The sequence below is a fragment of the Calidris pugnax genome, unplaced genomic scaffold (genome assembly GCF_001431845.1).
Source record: "Calidris pugnax isolate Ruff unplaced genomic scaffold, ASM143184v1 scaffold155, whole genome shotgun sequence".
Classification (NCBI taxonomy): Eukaryota; Metazoa; Chordata; class Aves; order Charadriiformes; family Scolopacidae; genus Calidris; species Calidris pugnax.
The window spans coordinates 865,819-880,823 of record NW_015090886.1 but is presented as its reverse complement, the minus strand read 5'-3'; the positions used below and the strand labels follow the sequence as shown (position 1 = coordinate 880,823).

At 48.3% G+C, this 15,005-nt stretch overlaps 1 protein-coding gene across 2 annotated transcripts in view; it reads right to left on the bottom strand.

Moving 5' to 3' along the window:
- ACVR1B (activin A receptor type IB) overlaps positions 1-14,767 on the bottom strand; it is a 22,991-nt gene extending 8,224 nt beyond the window's left edge. Inside the window, exons 1-5 of one of the 2 annotated variants that reach the window (XM_014947475.1) lie at positions 14,584-14,767; positions 6,554-6,793; positions 5,039-5,287; positions 3,648-3,878; positions 3,114-3,281 (exon numbers count right to left, since the gene is read on the bottom strand). In XM_014947475.1, the coding sequence (XP_014802961.1) occupies positions 3,114-3,281; positions 3,648-3,878; positions 5,039-5,287; positions 6,554-6,728 (823 nt within the window). In that variant the 5' untranslated portion in view covers positions 6,729-6,793; positions 14,584-14,767. Of the gene's footprint in view, positions 1-3,113; positions 3,282-3,647; positions 3,879-5,038; positions 5,288-6,553; positions 6,794-7,395; positions 9,563-14,583 lie in introns of those variants that run through there. The other variant, XM_014947473.1, reaches the window with a different exon arrangement.
- Positions 14,768-15,005: the final 238 nt, after the last annotated feature.

Genomic DNA, 15,005 nt, shown 5'->3' with positions numbered 1-15,005 from the left:
CGGGTTGATGTGGTGCTGGGAGGTCTGGTTTAGTGATGATGCTCCTTGTTTGTTGTGGGGATGTCTATTTTTGTCAGTCAGGTTGACGGTTGGACAAGATGATCTTTAAGGTCCCTTCCAACCTAGAAGATTCTGTGATTCTGTGAAATGCTGCTGTAACTATCAGAGGGTAGTGTGAGGCTGTGCAGCCAGAGCAATCAGTCTGTGCCCACTCAATACTGACCAGAGGAACCCTGGCTGACCTGGCCGGTGCTCTCTGTGCAGCAGGTCACTCCCCCTCGTCAATTCTGCTTTATTCTCCCCTCTAGAATTCCCAGCACCTTTTCCAACTTGGCTCTTACCCTGAGTACCCACGATCTCCATGTGCAGATGGGCCAGCCCACTAGCAGCAGACAGGGCGAGCTTGATCATGCCCTCGATAGTCACCGTGTATCGATTCAGGTAGTCGAAGAGAGACCCGTGCTCGTGGTAGTCGGAGACGAGCCACAGCTGAGTCCACGTTCCGTTATCTGCAGGAAAGAGACCATGTTCAGTCAGGGACACCCTCAGCCTCCTCTTCCTCACACTAAACATACTGACCGGAGGAACCCTGGCTGACCCGGCCGGTGCTCTCTGTGCAGCAGGTCACTCCCCCTCGTCAATTCTGCTTTATTCTCCCCTCTAGAATTCCCAGCACCTTTTCCAACTTGGCTCTTACCCTGAGTACCCACGATCTCCATGTGCAGATGGGCCAGCCCACTAGCAGCAGACAGGGCGAGCTTGATCATGCCCTCGATAGTCACCGTGTATCGATTCAGGTAGTCGAAGAGAGACCCGTGCTCGTGGTAGTCGGAGACGAGCCACAGCTGAGTCCACGTTCCGTTATCTGCAGGAAAGAGACCATGTTCAGTCAGGGACAGCAGGGAGCCATGGAGCATTTTGCACCCTGTCTTTTTGGTACAGGATGCAGTTCCACAGCCAGCTTGAGGCAAATCAGGTAAAGAACTTTAAGGCAAAAACACAACTCCGTAAGGTACAGCTAACGCCCCACTGCGCCTCTCAAGATAGCAGCAATTTTACCATCTCTTGGCAAGAAACATTCAAATATGTAGCTGTTTGAAAAGCATGCTAACAGTTTTCATTAACCATTTAATTGCAAATCCAAACGAAGGAATGAATGCAGCTCCCAAGAGCAGACCAGCGAGGTCTCTGCTCTCAGGACTGAGGCTCGTTTTACCTTTGTTATCGGCAGCGATGAACCCCAGGATGTTCTCGTGTCGCAGCATCACGGTTTGATAGATTTCTGCTTCCCTAAACCAGGACCGCTCCTCACGTGAAGAGAAGATCTTTACAGCCACGTCGCCTCCACGCCACCTGCCACGCCACACTTCCCCGAAACGGCCCTTCCCAATGATCTCCTGAAGGACAATTGTCCGAGCCACAGTCCGTTGGACAAAAAGCGGCAAACCTACAGACCAGAAAGGAGGAATGAATGGCTGCTGCAGCAAAAGAAACTCCTGGAACCCCAGAGTCTGTAGTAGAGCATCTCCAGACCTAGAAGGCTCCAGCCTAAGCAACCCCCAAACCAGCAAATGGTGGTAGCTCCTGCGTAGGCCGTGCCATTTGGCTGCTTGGGCAGCATCAGCATATTGCTTTGAAGTAGCTTGAAACCCGGCAGTGATTAGGCACAGAGCAGTTGGGGAACTCCTGCTCTATGGCAGATCAAAGTAACTTTAGCCTGAATATGCAAAGAGTGTAACTTGTTGAAGACAGACTCTGCTAAAAAGCAGTAAACCCCCAGAATCTCTCTTAAGGAGCCCTAACGGAGCTGCCACCTCTTACGTCAGCTGCAGAGCTCACCTGCTGAGAGCACGGACAGAAGAGATGGCAAAACATTTTATATATAGCAGATACGGTGCTAAATGTTCATTCCCTGGTCAAATACCAGGTTGTTATGTTCTCTGCCTCTGTGGATTATCCTACAGTTTCCATCTGCTGCAAAACTCATTTTTTTTAAACCTAACTACTTTCATAGTTCAAAGTAATGAATAAAACGTGACTTCTCTATCTGTTCTGGGGATGGTTTCTTTTAAGTGCTACAAAGGAGAGCACTGGACATTGTTCACTTTGGAATATCCGAGGATTCTTTGGGCTGAAACACGCTGTGCAAATGCAGAATTTGCACACTGTCAAATTTTCAGCTGCTGGGATCCTTCCCATTTTCCTGCTAGCTCTGACGCAGGTGACATCCTGCATTCTCCTCTGAAAGCCAGCAACCCACAGGTTAGCAGTTAAGGTCTGTTTCCAACCCAAATCCTCTTCCAGGGCTAGATTTGAAATAGATGTCGCTGTTTTGAGTTATCCTCTTGGAGAGAAGCTACACAAAACTATTTTTACACATCAGCAGTTAAGGAGGAGTTGAACTATTGCTCTTACCCAGCCCAAGCACTCCACACTGACACGGGGCCGTGGCCACACCATCGACTGAATTTAAAACACGCCCTCCACGTTACTCATCACGGGGCAACCAGAACAGGCTGACGAGGAGGGGGGGGGGGGGGGGAAGGGCCATCTGTTGGTTCGGTTGCGGTGATTTCGGCTGAAACCACGACACTGCCCTAACACCCCACCCAAGCAGCATCAATTTTAGGACAGGGATGTGAAATCAAAGTGTGTCAGGGGAGGTTCAGGCTGGATATTAGGAAACATTTTTTCCCTGAAAGGGTTCTCAGCCCTTGGAATGGGCTGCCCAGGGAGGGGGTTGAGGCCCCATCCCTGGAGGTGTTCAAAAGACGGGTTGATGTGGTGCTGGGAGGTCTGGTTTAGTGATGATGCTCCTTGTTTGTTGTGGGGATGTCTATTTTTGTCAGTCAGGTTGACGGTTGGACAAGATGATCTTTAAGGTCCCTTCCAACCTAGAAGATTCTGTGATTCTGTGAAATGCTGCTGTAACTATCAGAGGGTAGTGTGAGGCTGTGCAGCCAGAGCAATCAGTCTGTGCCCACTCAATACTGACCAGAGGAACCCTGGCTGACCTGGCCGGTGCTCTCTGTGCAGCAGGTCACTCCCCCTCGTCAATTCTGCTTTATTCTCCCCTCTAGAATTCCCAGCACCTTTTCCAACTTGGCTCTTACCCTGAGTACCCACGATCTCCATGTGCAGATGGGCCAGCCCACTAGCAGCAGACAGGGCGAGCTTGATCATGCCCTCGATAGTCACCGTGTATCGATTCAGGTAGTCGAAGAGAGACCCGTGCTCGTGGTAGTCGGAGACGAGCCACAGCTGAGTCCACGTTCCGTTATCTGCAGGAAAGAGACCATGTTCAGTCAGGGACAGCAGGGAGCCATGGAGCATTTTGCACCCTTTTTGGTACTGAGCAGAGCTGCTGGGTAACAAGGCAGTTCCACAGCCAGCCTGGGGCAAATAAGGTAAAGAACTTCAAGGCAAAAACACAACTCCGTAAGGTACAGCTAACGCCCCACTGCGCCTCTCAAGATAGCAGCAATTTTACCATCTCTTGGCAAGAAACATTCAAATATGTAGCTGTTTGAAAAGCATGCTAACAGTTTTCATTAACCATTTAATTGCAAATCCAAACGAAGGAATGAATGCAGCTCCCAAGAGCAGACCAGCGAGGTCTCTGCTCTCAGGACTGAGGCTCGTTTTACCTTTGTTATCGGCAGCGATGAACCCCAGGATGTTCTCGTGTCGCAGCATCACGGTTTGATAGATTTCTGCTTCCCTAAACCAGGACCGCTCCTCACGTGAAGAGAAGATCTTTACAGCCACGTCGCCTCCACGCCACCTGCCACGCCACACTTCCCCGAAACGGCCCTTCCCAATGATCTCCTGAAGGACAATTGTCCGAGCCACAGTCCGTTGGACAAAAAGCGGCAAACCTACAGACCAGAAATTGGAGGAATGAATGGCTGCTGCAGCAAAAGAAACTCCTGGAACCCCAGAGTCTGTAGTAGAGCATCTCCAGACCTAGAAGGCTCCAGCCTAAGCAACCCCCAAACCAGCAAATGGTGGTAGCTCCTGCGTAGGCCGTGCCATTTGGCTGCTTGGGCAGCATCAGCATATTGCTTTGAAGTAGCTTGAAACCCGGCAGTGATTAGGCACAGAGCAGTTGGGGAACTCCTGCTCTATGGCAGATCAAAGTAACTTTAGCCTGAATATGCAAAGAGTGTAACTTGTTGAAGACAGACTCTGCTAAAAAGCAGTAAAGCCCCAGAATCTCTCTTAAGGAGCCCTAACGGAGCTGCCACCTCTTACGTCAGCTGCAGAGCTCACCTGCTGAGAGCACGGACAGAAGAGATGGCAAAACATTTTATATATAGCAGATACGGTGCTAAATGTTCATTCCCTGGTCAAATACCAGGTTGTTATGTTCTCTGCCTCTGTGGATTATCCTACAGTTTCCATCTGCTGCAAAACTCATTTTTTTTAAACCTAACTACTTTCATAGTTCAAAGTAATGAATAAAACGTGACTTCTCTATCTGTTCTGGGGATGGTTTCTTTTAAGTGCTACAAAGGAGAGCACTGGACATTGTTCACTTTGGAATATCCGAGGATTCTTTGGGCTGAAACACGCTGTGCAAATGCAGAATTTGCACACTGTCAAATTTTCAGCTGCTGGGATCCTTCCCATTTTCCTGCTAGCTCTGACGCAGGTGACATCCTGCATTCTCCTCTGAAAGCCAGCAACCCACAGGTTAGCAGTTAAGGTCTGTTTCCAACCCAAATCCTCTTCCAGGGCTAGATTTGAAATAGATGTCGCTGTTTTGAGTTATCCTCTTGGAGAGAAGCTACACAAAACTATTTTTACACATCAGCAGTTAAGGAGGAGTTGAACTATTGCTCTTACCCAGCCCAAGCACTCCACACTGACACGGGGCCGTGGCCACACCATCGACTGAATTTAAAACACGCCCTCCACGTTACTCATCACGGGGCAACCAGAACAGGCTGACGAGGCAACAGCCAACCTGTGGCAACCAGGGGCCCAGGACAGACTCCTCCATTAGAATTCGTCATTTCCAGTCATATCTTAATACCTGAACCAGAGCCAGAGGTGGAGAGATCGTAGACGAGATCTTGCAAGGTCTTATCCTTCGACAGGCACATTTCACAAGAGGGGTCTTCCATGTCCAGCCGCTGACGGTTGTGATAGACCCGTTGGTGGTGATGAAAAATAAAGACCACTATGATCATGACAACAAACACAAGGAAGACAGGTCCAGCAATCACTGCCACCAGCTCCACAGGACCCCAGCTTGATGGAGGTTCATTATCTTTCAGGTGTCCTTGAAAGGAAAGGGAGGAGAAAACCAGACACTTTTAGAAAATTATCACTCCTTCGTAAGAGTTCTTTAAGGACTTTCTTCTTGTGTTTTAATTATCCTCTCAGAGCCTGGACAATTTTAGCTTGCTGTTTCAGGGTGGTAGAGGACACATCAAATAACATGGGACTGATAAAGTCACCAAACAGGCAAACTGCAGCTAGAACCCCCAAAAGAAGATGGAGCCTCAATTGTGGGACCAGGGATTATGGCACTTGCTATTTAAAAGAGGACAGGAGCCTCTTCTGGGCTGAATTTGCTAGAACAGCCTGCATTTTACCTTCCACTCAAACTCTCCAAGCAGCAGAAAAAATCAGCAGGCAGTAAGGACTCATTTCTCTCTGTCCCCTTTGCCCTGTAACAACCAGTAAAGAATCATACCTGAAGACAACAATTATTTGTCTTTTTGAGAACAGTTAAGATTTCCCCACTGTACCCAAGAAAAATTGAGTCTTCATACGACCCACTAAATAACAGCCCAAAATGGAGCCTAAGGAGGTATGAGGAAGTACTGCCTGCCCTCTGTGTCCCAGGAATTAGGAAGAAGCAGACATTTCCCACACCCTCACTCAAAGGCAGGGCTGCTTCCTCTTCGCGTGTTCAGAATCCGTGCACCCCTTCACCCCACACACTTCACTCCGAAGCTGCTGCAACATTCCCATACTGATGGCTCACCACTGAGAAGATCTGCAGTCCTAGGAGATGGAAAGTGACTCCAACTGATAAAAGGCAGGCTACAGCACAGCTCAACCCCAGAATCAGGGACCCGAGCTGTGCCCAGGGGACACGCATCATCCTCAGGCCACTGCAGGACGAGCATCGTGCAGCAGAAACTTATATTTTAAGTGTAAACGAGCGCTGCTGCTGCTGCTTTCAGGAGCCTGTAGGACATCAGCAGCAGAGCTGGTAAGGTGAGAGGAGTCTCATAATACAGAGCTCCTGAGTGCAGGTGGGAAAAAACCCCAAACCTTGGAAGCCTCTCCTACCCTAAAGTACAACCCCATCATCTGGTGACATTTTGTGGGCCACAGGGAGCTCACATTTTCACATTAAAGTAGTTTGTTATTATTTCTACTTTATGGATCAAAGAAATAAACCTAGCACTCAAGTTCACACAGCAACCTAAGGGAAGTAGGGAATAGCGGTCGAGGATTCCTTATTCCCAATCCCAAACAGACAGCTTCTTCCCTCCCCACTTCAAACAGGCCATTTATTTAGTTCTCTACTCACCACTGGGAACCATCAAATCAATTTTGTTGCAAAAATCAGAGTAGCAGCAGTGAGTATTACGCAGATCTTCTGAACTCAGACAATAGAAGGGTTTCCCAGCAGGAATCAATTTTGCTTCAGGGATGCAGGTCCGAACGTGATGTTTGACGCCGTCCAGGTTGAAGACGGAGACCATGCACGCGCCATCGGTCTCACAGGTGGAGTTGGCTTGTTTGCAGTCGGAGCACAAACATGTCAAAGCTGTAGAACCAAAACAAGACCCCCTCCTTAAAACCCACCGGAGACTGAATGCTCAAACAAGAGAAAACTTCTTGAAATTTCCCATTTCAGAGGGAATGGGCCGCTCTTGGGCTCAGGAAGAACTGACTTTGGGAACAGAACAAGTCATACTCAGCGTTTCAGACCCACAAGAACCCAATTTAAGCACAAAACACAACGTGGAAGCAGAGAGGCCTTTCCAGAAGACGACTGCCCAGACAGCCCTTTTTCCTGCCCCTGTTGCAACCACTAACAGTGATGACCCGAGCCATTCCTGCAAACTAGGCTAGATTTTACCAAGATCCACTCCCAACCCAACCGAGGGCCAGAACACAGACTCAAAACAATTGTTCACCCTGACAGACTGGGTTTCACCCCAAATTGCTCTCTGGGCTTTCTCAGCCATGCCGAGGATGAGCTGCCCGTTCGGGGCCAGCGAGGGATGACCTCCCCAGCCTGTGGGAGACAAGCAGCACTTGAGAGATGCCCAACCAAAACCAATCAAAACCATCTACACAAGCCAAGCGTGCTACACCCGACCAGATCAGCCACTTAGTTACTGCTTTCCCGATCCCAGACACTACCTTGGGTCAAATACATTCCTGGCTTTTTGCCTGCTCTCCGTGAAGATTATTTGGGCAAAGAGCGAAGGAGAAACTCCGAGGCAGATTCCCACATTTTTCCGCCTCCCAGCTGTCGTTGTGCTTTTCTCAAGCTGCCTGAAAAACTGTAAGCAAATCCCCTGGCATCGCCATCCTTGGGAACAAAGGGCGAACACAACAATGTCAAGAAGAAGGGTGGGGCTTGTTTAGCAGCACACAGTATTTTCTTCAGCTTTCATCAGATCTTTCAGCCTCCCCGGAGGGATTCAGAAACATGTACTTACCCGCTGCAGAAATGGTCTTTCAGGTAGAGAGAGAGTCTGAAGAAGGGTTTTAAAAGAAACAAGCGCCACAGTTAACTCTCCCCAGCCCGATAGCTGAATCCTCTCTGTCTGCTTGTACCCTCTCGGTTTAAAGACACAAATGAAAGTCACTGTCAACACTCGTGCGTGTCGGGCACCTTCCTGCAGGGCAGGGGAAGTGCCGAGCCCTCAGTCACCATCTCTGGCAACCAGCAGACTTAAGAAGCATCAGCATTCAAGGATATTCATTCCTGGCACTGGAAGAGCCTCTCCCTCCCAGCTAACACACTGCTGAGGGCACCTCACTTGAGCTTAACGAAGAACGAGCAGGTCCTGATCAACCTCAGGGTTCTCCGTTTAGGAGGAAGACACCCATTATCCCTTATCTCCAGCGTCCTAGGAAAATCAGTTGGGCTAATTGACTTAGGATTCAATTCTCTCTGGACACTGCGTTCTCCATTTCCGAGCTGCTGTTGGGAGCTGCTCCACAGCTCGGAGGGGGGCTGTGGTGGTTCAGACGGGCCAAACGCAGACACTGCTGAGTTTTGGACCCTCAAAGCTGAACCAGCAGCAAAAAGCCAGTAAAACCCCAAAGAGCTGTTAGGTGAGACATCGTCAAAAAGCATCACAAGCAAATGTAGCTTCCTACTACGTGCTTAGCCCAGGCCAAGGAAAAGGAACAGAGGATGGAAAAGGGACAGGGAAGATCCTGAGACTGATCCGTGTTGAGGATTGAGACCATCGCACCCATCGATTACGTCGCTTTTAAGGGGAAACTTTATAATGAAAGGAAAAAAAACCCACTAATGTTCAACTTGACAAACAGCTTCGAGCACGCTGTTTTCCAGTGGTCAGCAGAGCACAGAAAAGACAATTCTTCTGAAAAATATGCACACTTGGGGGAACAAAGGTTGTCTATAATGGAGTTTTTATGAAAACACGAGAAAGGAAGGAGCAGCCAGGGCACATTCCTACCTTCAAGAACGCTTAAAAGGAAAGAGTGTTTTAAAGCATCTCATTTGTTACTTTATCAAAAACTCAAGGTACAAATTAAAAACATTTAAACCACACGTTTCACCATATAGGCTCTTTTCAACTTGACTTAGATACAGCAAAACTGAGCTTTGTTCCTGTTAGACTCATTTCTAAGGTCTCAGACCCAAGGCATGTGCTATGGCAGTTTTGCTTTCAGAAGCTCCGAAGTAAACAAAACAAAACACTTCAATGCACTAACAAAACTGGTTTTGTAAACTTCTTACTGAAACTAAGTACCTGGCCTGAAACTTAAGCATCCCTCTGAGAAAGAAAGCAGAGGAGCTGGTTGTTTCATTTCTAGCATTAAAAAATAATTTAAAAAAATCAGTTTACCTGCAAGGTATGATACCTGGTGCACAGGGACAGAGGAAGAAGATGGGTATCTGTCCTGTGCAGAGCAGAAGTTTCCTGCTGAGAGGCAGCCCCACAGACACAGCCTCAGTTCACCTCCTGGTGGTGCCAGATGATGTTCCCCCTCTGAGATAACTACTCTTTTTTAACAGCAATTCTTATGTTTGCACCTCAAAACTCCTTACGGTAAGGAGAGTAGCGCAAACAAAGAAAATTAAGGCTTCAGCACACACGTGTACTTCTGCTACACCTTTCAGGAGAGACACTCGAGGCTTTCCAGAGCCTCTCCAGGCTACAGGCAGGCACTCTCGAATTTTAGGAAAGATGGTCAGATCCCCGGGCAAGCACTGGAGTCCAGCTCCAGCCTCCCTTGCACAGCCAGGAGTAGACTCTTTATTTTTACTATGAAAAAGCCCAGGATACACATCCACCATGGCTACAGCCACGTTCCTCCCCAAGCATCACCTCCTGTGGGCACCAGCTGGAGGAAAGGCTTGTCCACACCGGGGCTCACCAGGAACCGGGCTGAGGAGAAGGACAGGGCAACCCACACCGGTCCAGCATTTCAAGTCTGATTAACCAGGAGGGAAAATTCTCCTCAAAATCCCCTTCCTTGGAGATTTTCAAGACCCGCCTGGATGCAGTCCTGAGTAACATGCTCTAGCTCCAGGCAATCCTGCTTCAGCAGGGGAGTTGGACTAGATGATCTCTATGGTCCCTTCCAACTCTAAAATTCAGTGAAAATTCAGTGAAATCAACCGCAGCAGAAGCCAGGAAAAAGCAACTGTTATTTCCCCTTGGGGTAAGGGTCAGAAAATGGACAGGTACCCACAGCCCCACACCGGGCATCTCTGGGGTGCTCCTGAGAGCGGCCGGGGATTCCTGGGCGAAGCAGGAGGAGAGGGAATAAAAGCATTTTTCATACCAACAGCATTCTTTTTCTTCGGGAAGAAAAGCTCCTATTGAGCAAAACATATAATCTACTTAATAAAAGAAACTGACTGGGGTGAAGAAAATAGATGGGGCAAAGGAAAACAAAAGAGCAGTTTAGAGAGCAGGGGCAGCCCAGGGATGAGTCTGCCCGGAAGGTGCTACAGGAGTTGGCAGCAGAGGCTGCTCGATCTGCTCAGCACACTCCTCCTGCCATCCTGCTCACACACAAACCCAACCCTTTCGAGAAGCTGTTTAAACAAGCCTAACATTAAGCTGCAGATCCTCAGAAAGAAAGCTTTGTTCTCGTTCGGGAGATGGATGGGGTTGGGATTTATACCCAAGCGAACCCTCGCTGTGATTTAATCCCAGGCAGAGGGTGGGTGGTGGCCACAGCCGGCCCCCAAATTCTCCTTCACCCTTGGCTCACGCTGCCCAGGGCTCGGCTGCTGGCCCAGCTACTCCTTCCAGTGGCCACCCCGGGCCCAAGAGGGGCTTCTCCTCCCTGCAAGGCACCCATCCAGGGATATGGATTGCTCCTGGCAGGAACTGGGCATGGAAGTATTAGCATCCCTTTGCATTACCTACAGCAGAGAAAAAACCAAGAAAAGGCCTTCTTGTACCAAATTCCCCCATTAAAGGCGATGACTATTTACAAAATGAATCCAAACAAACAGGTGGAGGTCCCTGGATTAGAGCTCAAGGCTCCAGGAAGACTAAAATATTAAGCTCTGACAGTCAAAGAACATTTCTTTTTTTTTTTTTTAGCAACTATCTGAGCTCATTTTGCACATATTTATTCTCACACAGGATTGCATGTGTCAAGATGTCTATGCAGCTAGACAGGGGAAAGTTTCACAGCAAAATCTAATGTAATGGTGTTAAGCACCTTTTGGAATACACTTTCCTGAAGCTGTGCTATGCAAGATGACGTTTTCTCAGGGCTAACCCCTACCTGATCAAGACGCATTAAGATAATTAACCTGAAGATGATCATTGGTAAAATTGCCAATAACCACCCACGTATTTACCAGATAAACAGATTTTTTGCAGAGATTGTAAGCTGCTGTTCTTTTTCAACAGTTTGAATGGAGGCTGGAACAACAATGATTGCCCTGACTTCTGAGCCTTTATAAGGCTCTGGAAGAGGAGCTGCAATTTATTATGTCTCTGTACAGCACCTAACTTAATGAGACCCAATCTGATAGTGATGCTTTAATGCTGCAGCAGCATAATGTTAGCAAGAGAAATGGAAAACAATTGGGTTTGTACCTCTGCTGTTTCTTTAGATGCTTTAATGAAGAGGGACATGTGTAAACATGCTTGGAAGAAAGAAATACCTTTCAGTGTTTTGCTATATACTGTGCCGAAATAAAGAATAACCTTTATCACAGAGTGTTTTGCCCAAAAGCAGGCTAGGAATAAAATGCACTCCCTTGCAGCAAGGCAGCAGAGGTCTGTTCCAGGAGTCTCTTTGTGCTCCCTGTTCAAACAGAGCACCCCAAGAACGGTGCTTCCAGAAAACAACCAGGGCTTCACGTTCAAAAGGCTGGGATGAGGACACCCAAAGCCACCTGATGAAGATTTAAAAACAAAGATTTACTTTCCATTATATTCACCTTGATCCCTCTGCTGCCTGGCATCAACAACTGGATCCCTACATCCCTCTCTAGGATATGCCCGAGGCCGAAATGCCTGCCTTGTATAAATTTATATATATATATACACACCCACCAGTATCTTCTCCATGCTCCAGAGTCAGCTCACCCACACCCACTGCCTCCACAATCAAGTGCCACTTCTGGACACTCCCAATGTCCCTGTTTCCTTACAAAGAGCAGAAGAAATGAGCCCAGATTTGCCCTTCTGTAGACACAGTGCCACCAACCCGGGTATCTCTCCTACATCCCCCTGCCCCAGCAACTTCTCCTCCTCCTTTCAGATCTCAACATCTCTTTTGCTCCTTGCTTATGAAATCTACTGACCCACTGCTGCTAAATGAGAGAGAGTTAAAATTAGCTGCAAAGTACTATGAAAAAAAAGCACTTTTATGCAAGTCATCCAGAAACTAAAAATTATACTAGGATATTTAAAGCTGGAAACAAGAGTCTCAACTTTTTCAAGCTGGCTGCAGTCCCCTGGCACAGGTTGAACCTGATATGAACACATCACGGCTGAGCAGAAAACATGTACTAAATGGAAAAAAAAAAAAAAAAAGGCAGGAAGAACATGCTCTCACCTTTAAAGTGAAAAACTTTCCCTGCATCTATTCAAGTAACACGAAAGGAGAGCTTCTAAATGAATTTTAAATAAGCGAATTGACAGGATTCTCAACATTAATAGGTTAATTAGAAGAAGCCTTGACATTTCTGCTGCTGCTCTTCAACTCAGGAAACAGACACATGGCTCTGAACTCCCTCTCCAGGCTCCGGTCTGACACCTATTTTGCGTTTTAACTTGTTAGGAAACCAGTTTAGGAGCCACCCATACCACATCAGCACCGTGGAGGAAAGCCCTGCAAACCAGTGGCAGATCCACAGATCATTACTGATGGCTTTCCAGACTGAAGACCGATGCTGTGTATTCTCAGGCAAGAGGCACACGCTTTTTCAGAGTCTAAATAAGAAGCTGTTTAAGATGCAGCCTATGTTCCAGCACCCAGCAGCCCACAGGTTACTTCCAAGAAGCCCACAGAAGGCAGCAAGAGCTGAAAAACCAAGCCTTTGTCAAGGGGCTTTATTGGGCAGCGAAGTCTACTTTTCTGATGCAAAAAGAAATAGATGGGTCCACAATCAATGAGAAGGGAGGCTAGAAAGCCAGGGGCTTAAATCATGGGGACAAAAGAGGTCTCCCACCCTGTACGGCTGCTCGCACAGGGGGTCTGGCTCCACAAGCTCAGCACCAGCAAAGGTCCAATCCCTGTTACACCGTCGCAGGTTTCTCCCTCGAGATGAGCGATTCCTCCCCGCTCTGCTCGATAACCGCGCTGGCTGCGCGGCAGAGAACATATTTCCACTGGTCAACACCCAGTGAACTTTGCTTGCTGTTCAGAGAATTGACGTTTTACTTCACTCCTTTCGCAACAGCGATTTCCGGAGCATCCACTGCTGGCAGCGGACGGCATACCCAGGGAAAGAAAAAAAATAATCTGAGCTGTCTGGCCAAGGAGCTGAAGGAGTTCAAGAATGCTCGTTGGACACTGTTTTTAATTTCCAGTTAGAGAAGTCTTTCTTGGAAAGTTGCAGGATATAACTTACGGACCACGCGGAGTTTGCCTGATTTAACCGGGTAAATATTTTAAGCAGGTGTTAATAGTAAGATCTGCTGGCCCAAGATTGCTCCCCACGGTGTTCTTTTGCATTATTTCGAGCATGCAAACAAAGCCTACCTACAACCACCCCACAACCACCCTGCAACCGTCGCTGCAGAGGCACCTTTTTTTAATTTCCCTTTTTTGGAAGGAGTTGGGGGGGTGTGTTTTCTCCTCCATTTACTGACGCACACAGAGGTTCACAGCTCCCGAGCACTGCAGAAATTAGGATGCCTTTCCAACCTCCCCTGAAATAAGCAGCTGTTAATATCTCTCGTATAAAGCGCAGCAGTAAGGGCAGCAGTAGTAAGGATGCAGCCTGAGCGCGCATCATGGCTGCCCGAGCAGCGAACCATTTGCAGGGTGAGGGTCCCTGTTCCCTGCCATCCTGCTCCCAGCTCCACAAACGCCCTCGAGGCCAGGCTGAGCCCACATCTCCTACTGAACAGCACAAACAAAAATGTACAACACACACCGAGCGGAAACAATAACCAGCCCCCCAGAGCCCAGTATCAAAGGCACCGATAGCCGGCTGAGTCTCCAGGAGACACGTACAGTCAATTGGCCCTTTCCTGTTTATTTATTTTTTTTTCTTAATAAACACCAGCTGTATTTAAAACGTGAAGTGAAAGTCTGAGAGCAGATGTGAGATGAGACTCATCGGGGTCCTGCTTTGCCATTTATCACAGAAAAGCTCAAACGCTTTTCTAAGGCTGGATTATACTTTAGGTGAGAACAAAGCCCAGCCACAGTCCCCTAAAGCAGGTTTGTATTACCAGATTCACCCGCACGCGCAAATACACCCCTAACCTAGTGCCCTAGTGGGGGTTTAAAGCCATTTTCTGCAGCAAACAAGTCCAGATCTGCAGGCACAAAGTTATTACCTTCTCGCAGTCGGTTGGTAATACATAACACGAATGGCGAGTGGATTGGGGAGGAGAAAAATGTTTCAGTGCAACTCCTGTTGGAACAGGTACCTGTGTTACACAAGCAGCGATCGCCCCCGATAGCCACGGCGAGAGGGACGGCGCGGCGAGGCCTCGGCCGCTGCCACCAGCCCTACCAAGAGGAGCTCAGAGATGCTTCAGGCCAAGTCCAACGCCAGGGGAAAGGGCCAATCTCTTTAAAAATGTGGAGCTGATACCTCTCGCTCTTCCCCCAACTGCAGCTGCACCCTCTCAGGTAAAGAAAAAGGATCGCCACAGAACAAACAACCGAAACAAAGAGTTTTCGCTCACTTACCTCCCTCCAAACAAATATTTACAGTTGTTACAATCCAGAGGTGCAGGGCTTTAGAAAGGCCTCTTTGAAAAAAACCCCACAGATTCCAAGAGGGTATATATTAAGCACACACTGCAATCTCTGGCGCACGGGGGGCTGCTGAACACCCCCTCCCTAACCCCTGAGGTGGGATCCAGGCCCAACAACAACATGGTGGCACTTCCCCACCCGGCCCTGCCCCAGCTCCCCTCAAAACACCCCCAGTGACCCCCAACACACACAGACCCCCCAGTTCTTCCTCACTCTGAGATAAAAACCCCTACATTTCAGTTTTCTTATTACCTCCTGAAGGCTCAAAGACTCTCAGTTCTCTCCCTGACCAAAGCCAAGATGAGCGGGGGTCTCCTTGGCACATTACCCACCCCCCAGCCCCAATTTCTGCC